The sequence below is a fragment of the Balaenoptera acutorostrata genome, chromosome 17 (assembly GCF_949987535.1).
Source record: "Balaenoptera acutorostrata chromosome 17, mBalAcu1.1, whole genome shotgun sequence".
Lineage (NCBI taxonomy): Eukaryota > Metazoa > Chordata > Mammalia > Artiodactyla > Balaenopteridae > Balaenoptera > Balaenoptera acutorostrata.
The window spans coordinates 60,241,024-60,259,175 of record NC_080080.1 but is presented as its reverse complement, the minus strand read 5'-3'; the positions used below and the strand labels follow the sequence as shown (position 1 = coordinate 60,259,175).

General features: G+C 34.6%; 1 protein-coding gene across 2 annotated transcripts in view; it reads left to right on the top strand.

Moving 5' to 3' along the window:
• The window catches only part of ZC2HC1A (zinc finger C2HC-type containing 1A), a 69,140-nt gene that overhangs the window by 9,892 nt on the left and 41,096 nt on the right, over positions 1-18,152 (top strand). For both annotated transcript variants that reach the window (XM_007185088.3, XM_028167190.2), the window contains exons 2-5: positions 4,814-4,887; positions 6,980-7,096; positions 11,754-11,895; positions 14,017-14,165. In XM_007185088.3, the coding sequence (XP_007185150.1) occupies positions 4,814-4,887; positions 6,980-7,096; positions 11,754-11,895; positions 14,017-14,165 (482 nt within the window). The remainder of the gene's footprint in view (positions 1-4,813; positions 4,888-6,979; positions 7,097-11,753; positions 11,896-14,016; positions 14,166-18,152) is intronic.

The window sequence follows — 18,152 nt, the reverse complement described above, 5'->3', positions numbered from 1 at the left end:
TTAGGGCTGAGTGGTATTTGTGTGTGCATGTGTGTGCGCGTGCGCCCGCACGTGTTGTCATTTTCTTTATCCATTCCTCTCTGGATGAGCACTGATTCAGTCTTGGGGTATTGTATATTTCTAGGAATTTGTCCATATTTTCTAACTTGTCCATTTTATTGGCATATAATTGTTCATGGTAATCTCTTATGATCCTTTGTATTTGCATGGTGTTAAGTGTAACTTCTCCACTTCCATTTCTGATTTTTTTTTTAATTTGAGCGCTCTCTTTTTTTTCTTGATGAGTTTAGCTGAAGCATTATCAATTTTGTTTAGCTTTTCAAGGAACCAGCTCTTATTTTAATTGACATTTTCTATTATTTTTAGTCTCTATTTTATTTATTTCTGCTATATTCTTTATGATTTCTTCTACTAAATTTGAGTTTTGTTTGTTCTTCTTTCTCTAGTTCCTTTAGGTATAAGGATAGGTTGTTTGTTTGAGATTTTTCCTGTTTCCTGAGGTAGGTTTGTATTGCTATAAACTTCCCTCTTAGAACTGCTTTTGCTGAAACCTATAGATTTTGGTTCATTGAGTTTTTCATTTTCATTTGTCTCCAGTTATTTTTTTGATTTCTTCTTTTGATTTCTTCAGTGACCCATTGGTTGTTTAGTTCCACATGTTTATGGGTTTTTTGCAGTTTTTTTTCCTTGTAGTTGATTCCTGGTCTCATAGCATGTGCCTGAAAAGTTTCTTGATATGATTTCAGTCTTCTCAAATTCACTGAGACTTGTTTTGTGGCCTGCCATGTGATCTACTGGAGAATGTTCCATGTGCACTTGAAAAGAATGTGTATTCTGATGCTTTTGGATGGAATATTCTATATTTATTAAGACCATTTGGTCTAATGTGTTGTTTAGGGCTAGGGTTTCCGTATTGATTTTCTCTCTGGATGATCTATTCATTGATGTAAGTGGGGTGTTAAAGTCCCCTACTGTTATTGTGTTGCTGTCCATTTCTCCCTTTTTGTTTGTTAATATTTGCTTTATGTCTTTAGGTGCATCTGTGTTGAGTGCATATATATTTACAATCGTTACAGCTTTTTCTTGGATTGATCCCTTTATTATTAGGTAAAGTCCTACTTTGTCTCTTGTTACAGTCATTGTTTTAAAGTCTACTTTGTCCAATATAAGTATTGCTACCTTGGTTTTTTTTAAAATTTCCATTTGCATGGAATACCTTTGTCCATTCCCTCACTTTCAGTCTGTGTGTTCCTTTAGATCTGGACTGAATCTCTTGATTAGCATATATACAGGTCTTGTTTTTGTATCCATTGAGCCACCCTGTGTCTTTTGATTGGAGCACTCTGTGTCCATATACACTTTAAGTGTAATTGTTGATAGGTATGTACTTATTGCCATTTTGTTAATTGTTTTCAAGTTTAGTTTGTAGTTTTGTTGTTGTTGTTATTCCTTTCTTCTTCTTTTGCTCTCATTCCTTGTGCTTTGATGACTGTCTTTAATATTATGTTTAGATTTCTTTCAGTTTTTTGTGTTTGTATCTGTTATAGATTTTTAGCTTGGTTACCAGGAGGTTTATATATAGCAATCAATATATATGTGATTATTTTAAGTTGATGTGATGTCCTCCTAAGTTTGAATGTATTTTAACAACCCTGAGTTTTTACTCCCCTTCTATGTTTAATGTTTTTGACATCATAGTCTACATCTTTTGGGTATTTCTTAACTACTTATTTTGCGTATAGAAGATTTTTACTAGTTTTGTCTTTTAACCTTTCTACTAGCTTTATAAGTGGTTGGTCTACTACCTTTACAGTGTATTTGCTTTTACCAATGAGATTTTTCCTTTCATAACTTTCATATTTCTAGTTGTGGCTTTTTCTTTTTCACTTAGAGAAGTGCCTTTTCATTTCTTGTAAAGCTGGTTTTATGGTACTGAACTTTTTTAGCTTTTAATATTTAAAATTTATTTTATTTTATTTGTTTTATTTTTGGCTGTGTTGGGTCGTGCTGCGTGCGGGCTTTTCTCTAGTCATGGTGAGCGGGGGCTACTCTTATTTGTGGTGCGCGGGCTTCTCATTGCGGTGGCTTCTCTTGTTGCGGAACATGGGCTCTAGGCGCACGGGCTTCAGTAGTTGTGGCTTGCGGGCTCTAGAGCACAGACTCAGCAGTTGTGGCACACGGGCTTAGTTGCTCCGCGGCATGTGGGATCTTACTGGACGAGGGCTCAAACTCGTGTCCCCTGCATTGGCAGGTGGATTCTTAACCATTGTGCCACCAGGGAAGCCCCTTTTTAGCTTTTGCTTGTCTGCAAGACTCTTTATCTTATCTTTCTGAATGATAGCTTTGCTGGGTAGAGTATTCTTGGTTGTAGGTTTTTTTCCTTTCATCACTTTAAATGTATCATGATATTCTCTTCTGCTCTGCAGGGTTTCTACTGAAAAGTCAGCTAGTAGTCTTACGGAAGTTCCCTTTTATGTAACTAGTTGCTTTTCCCTTGCTGCTTTTAATACTCTGTCTTTAATTTTAGCCATTTTAATTACGATGTCTTTTTGGTGTGGTCGGTTTTGGGTAGATCCTGTTTGGAACTGTCTGTGCTTCTTGGACTTGTATATCTGTTTCCTTTCCCAGGTTAGGGAAGTTTTCAGCCATTATGTCTTCAAATATGTTCTCTGCCTCCCCTTTTCCTTTTGGAACCCCTATAATGCAAATGTTAGTATGCTTAATGTTGTCTCAAAGGTCCCTTGAACTGTCCTCATTTTTTAAACTCTTTTTTTTTCTCTTCAGCTTGAGTGATTTCTACTACTGTCTTCCAGCTTGCTGAATCCATTCCTCCGTATCATCTAATCTACTGTTGATTCCTTGTAGTATGTTTTTATTTCACTTATTGTTGTCTTCAGCTCTGTTTTGTTCTTCTTTATATCTTATAACTCTTTGTTAAACTTCTTACTGTGTTTTTCCATTCTTCTCCCAAGTTCTTTGAGCATTTTTATGATCATTACCTTGAACTCTTTATTGGGTAAGTTTCTTAGTTCCACTTCACTTAATTCTTCTGGTGTTTTATCTTATTCCTTTTTTTGGAACAAATTCTTCTGTCACCTCATTTGCCTAACTTGCTGTTTTTATTTCTGTGTATTTGGTAGGTTGGTTACATTTCTTGATCTTGTTAAAGTGGTCTTTTATAGGAAAGGTCCTGTGCATCCCAGCAGCTCACTTCCCTTTGGTCACCAGAGCTTTATGTTCCAGGAATGTCCCCTATGTGGGTTTCATGGCCCTTCTGTTGTGGTGGGCTGATTTCTATTTGTGGTCTAGTAGGCATGGATGGCCCCTGGTCTGATTGGTTGCCAGGCTCTGCCTTTGTGGATGCTGACAGCTGCTGGTAGGTAGGGCCAGGTCACAAGGTGGCTGATTGTGAAGGCTTAGGGGTCCCAAGGCTAGTGCTGGTCCACTGGTGGGCAGAGCTGGATCCTGGTGTGGCTGGCTGAAGGTGTCTCACAGATGGTCTGTCCACTGATCGGCATCACTGGGGCCAAGGGAGTCCAGTGATTGGTGCCTGCCCATTGGTGGGTGAGGCCAGGTTCTGGAGTTAGTGCCAGCCCTCTGGTGGGTGGAGCTGGGTCCTGGGTTCTCTAGTGGCAGGGCTGGGTCCCTGGGTGGCTGGGGGAATCAAAGTGCCTATAGTCATTGCCAGCCTACTGTTGGGTGAAGCTGTGCCGCCACAGTTAGCTGCTTGGCCTGTGGGTCCCAAGGACTGTTGCAGACTGGCTGGTGGGTAGGGCTGGGTCCTTGCACTACAAAGCTAGAGGGAGGACTCCATAATGTTTCTTGCCAGCACGAGCATTCCTCATGGTAGAATGAGCTCCAAAAAATGGCTGTCATCAGGGTCTGTGTCTCCAGGGTGAGTCCCACATGCCTCCTCCTCTCTGGGATGCTCTCCAAGATCAGCATGTGTGTCTGACCCAAGCCAGTTTAAAATGACTGCTTCTGCCCTGGGTCTTGAAGCATGTAAATTTTCTGTGTGCCCTCTAACAATGGAGTCTTTATTCCCCACAGCCCTCTGGGTCTCCCGAAAGTAAGCCCCCTGGGTCTCATCTTCTCATTGCAGGACCCCCTGGGTTGGGGAGTCCAAAATGGGACTTGGACCCCTTGCTCCTTGGGGAAAACCTCTGCAATTGTGATTATCCTCATGTTTGTGGGTAGCCTATCTGGGGGTGTGGGTCTTGACTGTACCATGTCTCTGCCTCTCTTGTCTCATTGTGGATCCTTCTTTATATCTTTAGTTGTGGAAGATCTTTTCTGCTAGTCTTTAGGTTGTTCTCATCATGATAGTTGCTCTGTAAATAGTTGTAATTTTGTTGTGCCCATGGAAGGAGGTGAGCTCAGGGTTTTCCTACTCATCTTCTCCATTCCACTAGCCACCAATGTTATTTTTTAATGCTTTGAAGAGAAATAATGTATTTAACCTTCAGCTAAATTTGGTTTTTAAACTTCAGTAATTTACAATAGAGACAGCCTATAAATTAAGAGACTTATGACAAATTGATTTGGTTAAAATAGAAGAAAACCAGATATTTCCAACATTATCAATTTGGTTCTCCTTAAATTATGAATTCTGTATTTGGCATTTGCCTTTTTGACCACTGATAACTTTAAGTCTTCTGCCCATTTTAATTGATGATGTTACTTATTTCAAAATGACACGACATTTTTCACAAGGACTGACAACTTACATATGAAACTAAGTGAAGACATTAAAATTTGGAAGTTTCACAATTTGAGCCACTGAGTATATTGACTACATTCTTTTTGATTTTAGCAAATGGAAGTGTCCAAGTTGGAGAATTGTTACCTTGCAAGATTTGTGGAAGAACATTCTTTGCGGTGGCATTAGTGAGTACCTTTTTCCTTTGGAGTTTGGTAGATCTTTAATTGTTTAATACTTCAGGACAATGGAAAGAACCTTTGGAATAATTTAAAGAGATACTGGCTAGTATTCATTGCTCAAGAGTATCAGTTCCATCTTTGTCATTCTTCCAGAGTGCTCTCTTTCCTTCAGAGTTTGATTGGTCTTCAGAACTACTCTCTGTTAAACTATTAAAGTGTTTCTCCCTTTGTGGGACTATTAACAAAAATAAAACCAAAATAAACTCTTAGAAATACTGTTAGAAATAATGTATTTAAAGAAGAAGAAGGCTATGATGTCTGGGATTTTTTTTAAACTTCAGGAAAAAGTTCTGGGGCTGGGATAGATGAAACAAGATTGGTAAAATGTTGGTAATTGTTGAGGCAGGGATGAGTAAATGGAGCTAATTACACTATTCTGTCCATTCTTATGTATGTTTGAAATATTCCAAAGGAAAAACTATTTTAGTTAAAAGTGCACCTAAAATATATTACGCATTCTTTAGATGCTTAGTATATACAAATAGAAGCACATTTAACTGATTTTAATATAAAATCTCTAGCTAAATAGAGAATAAGAAAGTCAATATGCCTTATGTAACTTCAAATATAAATATGTATTTATTAATATTTTGATGTGGAATAAAGATTTTTCTTTGAAAATGGGTCTGCTGATTAGAGTTTTGCTACATTTTATTTTGCATCCTCTCATTGTTTCCAGTTTTTCTTTAAAGCAGTGAGGAATTAATGACCCACAATGTCCATCTGACTGCAGACTTCTCTTAAATATTAACAGCTTTCTTTCTTAAATCTTTCTTGCCCACGCTTAATTCATCAATTTTTTTGTTGTTATTAATTAACTATTTTTCAAACCATTTTCAAAGCATTAAGCTGAGTTTTCACAGGGAAAAATTTGTCTTTTTTTGGCCCTCATTTATGTATTTATTTAATATTTAATATTTAATTAAATGATATAATCATGATAACAACTACAATTTGTATACATCAGTTTTGGGAACAGGCACTACATACTTTTGACATATACAGCGCAATGTGAGAACAGACATCTCTAGAAAGTCGCCCGTTAGCCATCCTTTTTTTTTGTTTGTTTGTTTGTCAGAACGATATCCAAAAACAAGTATGTAAAACAGTTGTGTATTGAAAATATGAGAGGCTCCATAACATTGAATCAGCCAGTTCTGAGGTTCCTATTTTCCCAGATGATGTTTAACAGTTCTGACTTGTTCATTGTTTATCAAAATACAAAAGAAAAAAAGGACATTTAGTATCCTCTGTGTTATTAGTCAACATGTTTTATTTAGGGGAAGGAGAATTATTATTTATCCAGTAGGTTAATTAGAGGTCAGTTAAGAGAGCTTCCATTGTAATGTCTTTAAAATGAATATATGAATGACTGAATGAGCTGGCAGCCATATTAAAACAGCAACAGCAACAACAAACCCCCATCCCCCCACCCAAAAACTGTAGGAGTGGAACACTAGGTAGCACAAGAAAAATCCTTGGTAAAAAAAAAAAAGGTGGAAAATTTGAGTTCCAGAGAGGGGGAAGGGATGATAGTGGAGTAAGGACACAAACCTGACCACCTTGTCCTATATTTTATGTTAACAAACTACTATTTTGTTAACTTGAATAATCCCAACTATTATTATTATGTTAGCTTTTGTAATCCTAATGCTAATGTGTTTTCCATTTACATTCCTTTTTCTAGTATCTATTTTCAAGTATTTAGTAATAAAGGTAACTTTTTCCCCACTTCAATAGCTTTGACTTGCTTACATTAGTTTCCTTATTCTTAGCAGTGTAAAAACCAGGAGACTATTAAATAACTTTTAAAAAAATTTTGGGAGAGTACTTATCGATACTTTCTTGTTGTGAGAAAGATAACTTGTAACATGCGTTACCTCTATTTTGTAACAATTTTAGCTAAAACATTTCTTATTTATGGATTATTATTTATTTCATCTTTCAGGTTTTTAAACTGGTCTCAAATAACAATTTAAAGTTTTATAGTCTTTTTGTAGAAAAGGAAATGACATGTTGTATTTCCTCATCTTGACAGAAAAAACATGGACCTATTTGCCAGAAAACTGCCACTAAAAAACGGAAGACTTTTGATTCAAGCAGACAAAGAGCTGAAGGAACTGATATTCCAACAGTAAAGCCTCTTAAACCTAGGGTAATTATATGACCTTGTGAACAGTATGAACCTTGCTGCTACGTGTAATGAAAAAATTATAATAATCTGTTATACTAAGATTGAAGAATAAGTAGAATTCTGTGTCATGTTCTCAGTTTAGAAGTGATCAGAAACTTGTTTATTTTGAATTTCAACAAAAGGGAGACCAAAGTACTGTCCAACTATTACAGGGAGGTTTTTGTAGCATTGGAGAGCCAATTGCTTAGCTATAGGCTGGAAATAACTGAGAAGTCCTCATACATTCATTGTGAGTCATTAATTACTTCAGCTATAATTAGGTTTATGTCTCAGTATGTTACACTATTACCAGTAGTGTGATCCCTGTAGTATACAAAAGGAAAGCTATTAGTTACAAACATCTTAGCATAATAAATATTATCTTGACTGATTGATTTGTCAGCATTTATCATCTCATTATGCTTTCTGGGGAAAAGTTTTATCCGTTGCTCAATTGTTCACATATGGTCATTGTCAGCTTATTTTCTTCTTTGTAACTAAAAGCAATGACTCTCCTATGCTAATCTCTCCTTAATACCACCTGTCATGATATGTTATTTGCTAAGAATAAATCACATAAATGCTTTGTCCGACATAGTTTTAAAGAGTTATTTCAGTGTAATAGTCAAAATTTGAGTACCTGATTTAAATAGGTTTTTGAAACAAACTACTTTCAGTGGTAATAACTTTTCCCAGTGGTACAGGAAAACATTTCCCTATGGGGCAATTAATCTTACTAATAAAATCCTTTGATAACAGAAAAGCCAGTTCATCTTTGTTTTTCAGTTTATGAATATTTAAGGGAAGGATGGAGAAGCTTGAATAAGGTACATAAATTATTATTTAAAGTTTTTCTTAGTAACCTGCCAGATGTATGATTGTATTAGCTTTAATTAGCTTAGATAAATTAATTAAATCTTGGTATAGCATAGTGGGTTTGAAAGCTGGCTCAAGATTCTGACCGCCTGGATTTAACCCTGGCTCTGCTACTTTGTTGTGTTGGGTGAGTTACTTAATCTATACTTCTGTTTGTCTGTAAAGTGGAGGTATTAGTGGTAGTATCTATCTTGTGGAATTATTAGGGGAATTAAGTTTATCCATGGTGATCTCTCAGTAAATGTTATTTATCTTGTTTCTTTAAGGGAAGAGGTTTCTATGCTTAAAAAAATTAATCTTCAGGAAAAAGTAAAGTAAAAACCATTACTTTACATTAAGTAGTTTTGTTTTCTTGCTCCTTAAAGTGTGGTCCATAGAGCAGTTACATCAGCAGTATTTGGAAACTTGTTAGAAATGCAGAATCTCAGGTCCCACCCAGCATACTGAATTAGAACGTGCATTTTAACAAAATCTTTGGGTGAGTCATATGCATGTTGCTTGGAGAAGCAGTGTGTTAGAAGGTTTTGAACATCATGGTGTAGTTCTCAGTATCTTTACTTGTATCAAGGAACTCCCACAAAGTCACAAGCAGAGCGGAGCAAAGCAAATACAAGCTCCATTTTTGCAGAAAGGCAGGCATAATCCAGGGACTACAAAATATATGTTAGAGCTGCCCAGAACAACTGAGATCCAGGAGAAGCTACCCATAGAGGAAGGGCAGGAAGTTGCTGGGGAGCCCATGGCCCAGAATCTGGGAACCTGCCACCTTAAAGGTGAAGGGTCTACTCACCCTTAAAGGTGACTCCTTAAAGATGAGGAGTCTTATCTGGAAGTATATATCTCTTGTTTATCGCTGCCAAGGCAGTAACTGGGGTGAGCTGCAGGAACTTGGAATGAGCCAAAACTGGAATGAGCCTGGCTGAAATTGGACAAAAGCCAGGAGGGAGGAAGTGGGGAGAAGAGGCACAGAGAGTTGAAGAGGCCTGAGCAGAGGCTCTCAGAAAGCACTAATGGAAAAGAAAATACCCTTTCTGAAGGTGAGGGGCCCACTTTAAAAGGGCTGTGTCCTGTTTTGCAAGTGGTTAGTGTAAGAACTGAGGGAAGTATGGATGGCAGCAGCAGGCCTCCTGGACACATACTGTTTTAGAGAAGCAGAAGAGAAATGTCTGTGTAATCACACACAGAAGCCTTATTTGTATCTGTATCTGGTACATCAGAGAAGAGAACTGTTTTGTGTAGCCTAGAAAGCTACCCTGGGCCGCTCCTTTCTCCCAGAACCTCTTGTAAATAGCTGTACCTGGAAAACCTAACTCATTCAATGATGGGTAATAAAAAGCATTAGCTAAGCATTAATATAATAATATATATAATAATACTTTGAGAAGAAAAGGTAAACGAGAGCAGCAAAAATTAGTAATACTCACTATGGAGCAGATGAATGTTGTGATCAGGAATCTCACTATAAAGTAAGAAACTCTAAAGAGTCAGTCATCTCAAACATCTAAATCTGCTTTCATTTAGTTAAGATTTTTGCGTCTATATTCATGAGAAAAGTGGCCTGTGATTTTTCTTTTCATCAGTTTTGTTGCTCTCATAGGACTAGTTGGAAGGTTGTTCTCTTGTTTTCTATTTTTGAAAGAGTTTTTAAAAGATTGGTGCTGTTTCTTCCTCAAATGTCTGCAAGTACTCAACAGTAAAGGCATCTGGGCCAGGAGCTTTCTTTGTGGGTCTTTTAATAATAGGTTCATTTTAAAAAATAAATATAAGACTAATATAATTTTTCTGTTTCTGGTATCTGTTTTGTGGTGTTTGTCAAGGATATTATCCATTTCATCTTAAATGTCACATGTATTACCATAAAGTTATTTTATAATATCTTCTTTTCTTTCTCATGTTTGTAAGAACTGTTTTCCATTCCTTGGTAATTTTTGTTTTCTCTTTTTTTCTAGATTAGTCTTGCCTTATTAGTGTTTTTGAAGAACAATCTTTTGATTTTGTTGGCTCAACATAATATTCTTGATTTAAAAAACAAAGACATAATAGGAATAATCAGATATTTCAACATTATGACAAAATAAATTTCTTTGTAGCACACAAGCCAGCATTATGTTTAATGGAAAGATACTTAGAGGTAGTTCCATTAAAGTCAGGAACAAGATTAAGCTCCAACCAATACAGTAAGTGCTAGTCAATAGAGTTAAATAATAACAAGAAATTAGATGCATAGGAATTGGAAAAGAGGGGGTAAAACTATCATTATTAGGTGATGATATACCTGGAAAACCCAAGAGGATCAACTGAAAAATTACTACAAACAGAAAGAGAAATCAGTGAAGTAATGAGATGTAATGTTAATATACAGAAATTATCAGGTTTCATATTTCAACAAACAACTCCTTGAAATATAAAAATGATTAAAAGACCCTTATAAAAGAACAACACAAAATATAAAATATTTAGGAATAAACCTTATAATAATGAAGGTGCAAGACTTCCACAAAGACTACTTTAAAAAACCACTGAAAGACTCAAACGAACACTTCTTCAAATGGAAATATATCTCATTCTTGGATAGGTAGACTTAGCAAAATAGAGTCCTTAAGTTCCTTAAGTTGTTTTTGAATGTAACGTTTAATTTTTCCAGTTAAAATGTAGTTTAAAAAAAAAATGTAGTTTAAAAAAATAGACAAGCTGAATCTAAAGTTCATATGGAAAAATACACATATAAGAATAACCAGAAAAGATTGAAAGAAAAGCAGAATAAAGTAGGGTTACCTTAGTGGATATTAAAATATTATTATAAAATCTGAATATTTAAAATACGGGTACTGACACACATATAGTCAGAACAGTACAACAGAGAATTCAGAAATAGACCCAAATGCCAAAGAGAATATGATAAAGGTGTTCTCTCAATTCACTGGGGAGAAAAGTTAATAAAGGATGGCGAGATAACCACATAGCCATGTTAAAAAAGCAGAAAATAGAGTCCGTATGTCATAAATCAGGATAAATTCCAAATGAATAAATGATTTAAGAATGGTTCTAGGTAGAAACATGGAAAAATTTTATTTTACCTTAGTGTGAGGTTGGGCCTTGCTAACTGACTGCAGATCTGGAGACTATAAAAGAAGAAGTAAGTTAAACTACATTTAAAAATAATTCTGCATATCGGGAGACCCTTAAACAAGGTTAAAAGAGATGTATTGTGGAGGAGGGGTGGGGCTAGTCTCCTATAAAGAATTACTAGAAATTGTTAAAAAAAAAAAAAAAGGCCAATAACCCAATAGATACGTTGACCAGACTAATAAACAGTTCACAGAAAAGACAATAGAAATGATTCTTTATGATATGAAAAGATGTTCGCTCTCACTCATTATAGGAAAAAAGGCAGTTAAAACCACAGAGAGAACTATTTTTCACCTCTCTAATCAGTTAAAAAACCAGAAGTTTAGTATCATACTATGTTGGAGAAACTATGGGAAAATCAGGAAATACACTCTTAGTGGTGGCTTAAGTGTTTATAACACCTACAGGAGGCAATTTAGCAGTGTCTGTCACAATTACAATTGTATTTTAAAAATTGCGTATAATTTAGTTGCCTAAAGTTTCTTTTTAAAATTATAAATTTGGGAGGGAGATCATTTAGGGACTCCTGATGAGGGAACATTTAAAATAATATGGCATTTTCTTGAGTTTTATTTTAATTTATTAAAAATTGTTTTGAAACTGTTTTTTGTTTGTCTTTTTAATTTGTTGGCAGCCTGAACCACCAAAGAAGCCATCTAATTGGAGAAGAAAGCATGAAGAGTTCATAGCCACCATAAGAGCAGCTAAAGGCCTTGGTCAGGCCCTTAAAGAGGGTGGCAAACTTCCTCCCCCTCCTCCACCTTCTTATGATCCTGGTATATGTCATATTGTTCACAGAAATTGTTCATGTGGGAAGAAAATATCCATAGTATTGATAGATTTCTTATAAATTTTAAGATATTATTAAAGTTAACTTATAATAATTGAACCTAATGAAGCATGATCTTTAAAAGTTTTCCTATAAAATAATGGTGACAATCCAGGCCTTTAGGCTTATAAAGACACATCAGTGTTGAACATAGAAATACATTATCTTTTTATCTCAATACTTTATAAAGCATTTAATATCATTTAAAAATTATTGTAGTAACTATTAAATGTTAATATTCCAGGAAATATTTTAATCATGGATAATGTCGATTGTAATATAGTCATTCAGTAAGATTCAGATAATTATGTTGCCTGGTTCTTTGGTATCTTCTAATCTGGGAAGGGAAAAAAAATCATAATTTTGCTTCTAAAAATGTATTGTTCTAGTGGGGTAACCACCATATAGATGGATATACCTAGATTATGCCCTAAATTCATGTATTTTTATATTTTCTTCATTGGGTGGGTAAAAGTTTTTTGTTTATTGTTCCCAAAAGCAAGGCAAGATGCTGGCAACCAAATATGAGATAATTGAGATAATGAAAGATTTAAAATAGCACCGTTGACATTTTGACAGTGGTTAATGGAGTAGCCTCAAGAGGTAGTTATTTTAATATAACAAGTTAGCTGCATTAAAATTGTGTTAGTATTCTAAGTTGGGATTAATTTCTTAGTAAAGAGAAAGTTAGGCATGATCCTTTATAACATTTTATTGTAGAGGAGAGGTTGATAAACAATTTCTATAAAGGACCAATAGTTAATATCTTAGGTTTTGCAGTCCATAAGGTCTCTGTTTCAACTCAACTCTGCCACTGTTGCAAGAAATCAGCCACAGAAAATATGTAAATGAATGAATGTGGCTGTGTTCCAGAAACATGCCACAGGCAGGCTGGATTTGGCCCATGGGCCCTTGTTTGCCAACTCCTGTTTGAGTCTTAGTAATTAACTTTAATGCTATGAGTATTTCTGGAATGTTCCGTTTGGGTTTGCGTCTCTTCTATTTCTACCTTAATTTTCCGCATGAAGTTGAATTCTCTCTTTGTTTTAGAGGTATTTGTATATTGCATCTTATTCAACACAGCTATATTTCTCATGTTTACATAAGTCAGAGTGGGGGCGGGGGGGGGCAGTTCTTCAGGATAATTTGGACTTCAGAAATTTTTTGATCGCTTAGTCCTGACAGAACAACTTCTTTGTTATTAGAGATTTTAGACCTATTTCACTAGTTAGCAGGACAAATTTCTGAGATTCAGATGAGTGTTAAATTCTAAAGGGCAAACTCCATCTCAAAAAGTAAACCTGTTGAAATAAATTGAAGATTTTTTTTGACACTGCTAAGTTGTTATATTTATTTCTTCTCTGTATCTCATAGAGTTGAAATTTTTCACAGTGCTATAAAATTTGGTTCTTTCTGGGATAACTTTAAGATTTATTTTGTAAGAAGTTTTGTTTGTACTATATATTGCATTTGGGGAGAATATATAATCTGCAACATTTGCTGTTTCTTAAATTTGAATTAATTATGTTAAGGAGATATATTTTTATTACTTATTCCATCTGTTGGGATCTCTAAGAGAAAATAAAACTGTATAAAGTCTATTAAATTATTTCTTGACAGCTTTCCTCTAATTGAAATGAAAGATTTTAACAGATGAGCCCAAATTTTAAAATTTTATGTAGATTTTTATTTAATGTAATGTGTTATTAACTACTTAACCTAGTCTACCTTATGAAAATATATATTTGTGATGAAAACATATGGTAATATAGAAGCAAAAAATAATTAACATTTTTCCTTTACTTACTCATTTTTATGTAGGGACGATTTATCTTTTTTTTCCCCTCAAATTCTAAGCTGGGAGAAAATTGTAGTTTATCATATACTAGCATGCTTTTTTCTTAAATGTCTTTACTCAGTTTAGATAAGTCAGGTTGGGTGGTTATAAGAAAATGAGAGTTTTTGCTTAGCAATTGTTATTTATGTTATATGTCTTGCGTTACTGTTCATAAAACTTATAACTCTTTATGTCCCATTTCAAGTATTATGTTGCTTTTTTCTGTTTTAGATTATATTCAGTGTCCATATTGCCAGAGGAGATTTAATGAAAATGCAGCTGATAGACATATAAATTTCTGTAAAGAACAGGCAGCACGTATTAGTAATAAAGGCAAATTTCCTACTGATACCAAAGGAAAATCGACTTCTCGGACACAGGTAATCATTGTAGTCATTTCTACAAATAAATGAGAAAATGACTTTAAGTTCACCGTTTTGTGTTTATTCTTTACAGAACATTTAACTACAGTTTCCTCACCTGCTATAATTTATGTATTACTGTTCAGGGATTTAGTAAGAAATTTGAATGGCTAGTTGAGAAGAAAATTTGAAGTGGACTTGAGTTAGTAAAGACTTAAAAATATACAGATTTAAAGAGATATTAGGAAAAAAGGGAGAAAATTAGTTTAAAATAGATGCAGCAGATTCAGAGGAAGCTAGAGGGGTTAGATGAGTGAGAAAATGGCAATAAAAATCCACATTTGAAAATCATGTAAGTTGTGAATGTTTCCATGTTATATATGAGTAACACATTTGAGGAAATGAAAACATGGGGTCACATCCAGACTTCTACTTTTGAACTTTTAGGCAAATGACATTAATGTATGTAAGCCTTCATTTCTTCATCTGTGAACTGGTAATCTACATAACTATAGTGAGAAGCAAATGAAATGATGTGTGTGAAAGCACTTAGAGAACCATAAACCATATAAGGATTTTGTTATATTAAATTTATTTTTACACTACTGTTGTTTTTCTTTGAGCATATTGTTACATAAAAACTTTGACAATATCATACTTTTAAGCAAATTTTATTTTTCACAAAGCTTTCATTTGTAAACTTTTTTTTTAGTACTGTAAACTTAGCAAACAGTAAATAATCAAATCTGTTTTTTTGTTACTTATGAATAAAATATTGGATTAAAAGACCACATTGCAATTGAGACCTCCTTGAGAGAATCCTCCTATTGAATTTTTGTTAATATTATTGGAAATGGAGCATATCATTATTACTATCATCATTGTCGGGAAAGAATAGTGAAGAAAACTCATTTAGAAGAATTTCCAAAACAGATGGCAAACAATGTATATCTTTTGAACAGTTAAGAACATCAATAGGATTTTGTTTTGTTTTAAGAATAAAATAGTAGAGCAAAGGAAATACAATAGAATGTGTGTATTCCAGCAACTTGGTGCCAAATGATTCGTAAATGTAAAATCCAAGTAGTTTTTAAGTTCCCACCTTAAATTTTATCAGTTCTGATACCATGCCTAGTCATATATATTTATTTCAGTCTGACCCCATATTTTCTCATCTGTATTCATTCAAGAAGTTTTTGAGTACTCTCTTTGAACCAGACACTGTACCCAGTACTGGATCTACATTAGTAAACTAAGTAGAGTACTTTTCCTAAACATGCTTAAATGCTTCCTTGTCATATTTAGCAACTGTAATCTGGCCTGATTACAGCCCACTTTTTGACCCTGCTCTAATCAAAATAATGATACAAACACAGTGAAGGTCAGGTTTCTATAGGTAAAAACAAGAAGTTCTACCGTTCAGTTAAGCTCTCATAATTCTTCTTCACTAGGAATTTTATCAAATTCAGGCATGGTTGTATTAGAGTAGACCCATGAAGACATAGCAAACCAAAAATATCATCTAATGTATGCTAAATTACATGTCTTGTTATTTTAAAAACAAATTATTTTGAAATAGCTCATGCATAATTTAGATCCTGCAGTACTCTTTCATCAGATTAGGCTAGGCTGAGTTACCTTATGAGTTTAAAGCAATACGATAAGTATTTTATGATTTAGGAATTTTCCTAATCATATTCTGATAGGAAATCATTCTGATTTCCAAATCAGTATTCTGATTGATTCTTACCCTACTTATTCTAAAGTAATGAAGTTTTAAGTCTGGAAAGATGATGTGCAATTTTTAATAAATTTTTTTCTGATTATTAAAGGGATTCCTATTCTTTATGGAAAATTTGAGAAATATATATATTTTAAAAGTTATCAACATAGTTAACATTTTAAATATTTATCTCTAAGCTCTTATTTTTTACAACACTTTTATTCTAATTTTTTCTTACAGTTTTCCCGTTATTTTTTTTGTAAATTATACACATAGAAAAAAAGCACAAAACATAAATACATGCATAACCACAAGAAAGTTGAGAAATAGAATATTGTTAGTCTTACAAAAGCCTCCACTAGTGTTTCACTCCCAGAATGTAATGTTCTCTCACTCCTAGCCCCCAACACCCATGAAGTAGTCACTATTTTGACTTTACATATAATCAATTTTTGCCTTTTTATATAGTCCCCAGACCACAATAATATTTTTATTTACTATAGCTTTATGAAATTTTTTTTAATTGAAGTATAGTGGGTTTTATAATATTACATTAGTTTCAGGTATATAGCATAGTGATTCAGTATTTTTACAGATTATACTTCATTTAAATTTATTACATAATAATGGCTATATTTCCCTGTGCGGTACAATATATCCTGTTGCTTATTTATTTTATACATAGTAGTTTGTATCTCTTAATCCCTTATGTCTATTTTGCCCCTCCTGCCTTCTCTCACTCCACTGGTAACCACTAGTTTGTTCTCTATATGTGTGAGTCTGCTTTTTTGTTATACTCACTAGTTTGTTTTTTTTAGATTCCACATATAAGTGATATCATACAGTATTTGTCTTTCTCTGACTTCACTTACTGTGATATTCTCTAGGTCCATTTATGTTGCTGCAAGTGGCAATATTTAATTCCTTTTTATGGATGAGTAATATTTCATTGTGTGTGTGTGTATATATATATGTATATATATATATACCACATCTTCTTTATCCATTCATCTCTCGGTGGACATTTAGGTTGCTTCCATGTCTTGGCTATTGTAAATAGTGCTTCAGTGAACATTGGGGTGCATGTATCTTTTCGAATTAGTTTTTGTCTTTTCCAGATATATGCCCAGGAGTGGGATTGCAGGATCACATGGTAACTCTATTTTTAGTTTTTTAAGGAACCTCCATACTGTTCTCCATAGTGGCTCTACCAATTTACATTCCCACAAGCAATGTGGGAGGTTTCCTTTTTCTCCACACTCTCTCCAGCATTTATTATTTGTAGACTTTTTGATGATAGCCATTCTGACCAGAGTGAGGTGATACCTCATTGTAGTTTTGATTTGCATTTCTCTGATAATTAGCACTGTTGAGCATTTTTTCATGTGTCTGTTGGTCATCTGTGTCTTCTTTGGAAAAATGTCTATTTAGGTCTTCTGCCCATTTTTTAGTTGGGTTGTTTGTTTTCTTCATGTTGAGTTGTATGAGCTGTTTATAAATTTTGGATGTTAATCCCTTATCAGTCACATCATTTGCAAATGATTTTCTCCCACTCAGTAGGTTGTCTTTTTGTTTTGTCAGTGGTTTCCCTCGGCTGTGCAAAAGCTCTTAGGTTTAATTAGGTCCCATTCACTTATTTTTTCATTTATTTCCTTTGCCTTAGTAGGCAGATCTAAAAAAAATATTGCTATGACTTATGTCAAAGAGTATTCTGCCTGTTTTCTCTTCTAGGAATTTTATGGTTTCTGGTCTTACATTTAGGTCCTTAATCCATTCTGAGTTTATCTTTTTTTTTTTTTTTTTTAATTTATTTATGGCTGTGTTGGGTCTTTGTTTCTGTGCGAGGGCTTTCTCTAGTTGTGGCAAGCGGGGGCCACTCTTCATCGCGGTGCGCGGGCCTCTCAATATCATGGCCTCTCTTGTTACAGAGCACAGGCTCCAGACGCGCAAGCTCAGTAATTGTGGCTCACGGGCCCAGCTGCTCTGCGGCATGTGGGATCTTCCCAGACCAGGGCTTGAACCCGTGTCCCCTGCATTGGCAGGCAGATTCTCAACCACTGCGCCACCAGGGAAGCCCTGAGTTTATCTTTGTATATGGTTTGAGGAAATGTTATAATCTCATTCTTTTATATGTAGCCATCCAATTTTCTCAGCACCACTTAATTAAACAGACTGTCTTTTCTCGCTTGTATATTCCTGCTTCCCTGTTGTAGATTAATTGACCATAGGTGCATGGGGTTATTTCTGGGCTTTCTATTCTGTTCCATTGATCTAGGTGTCTT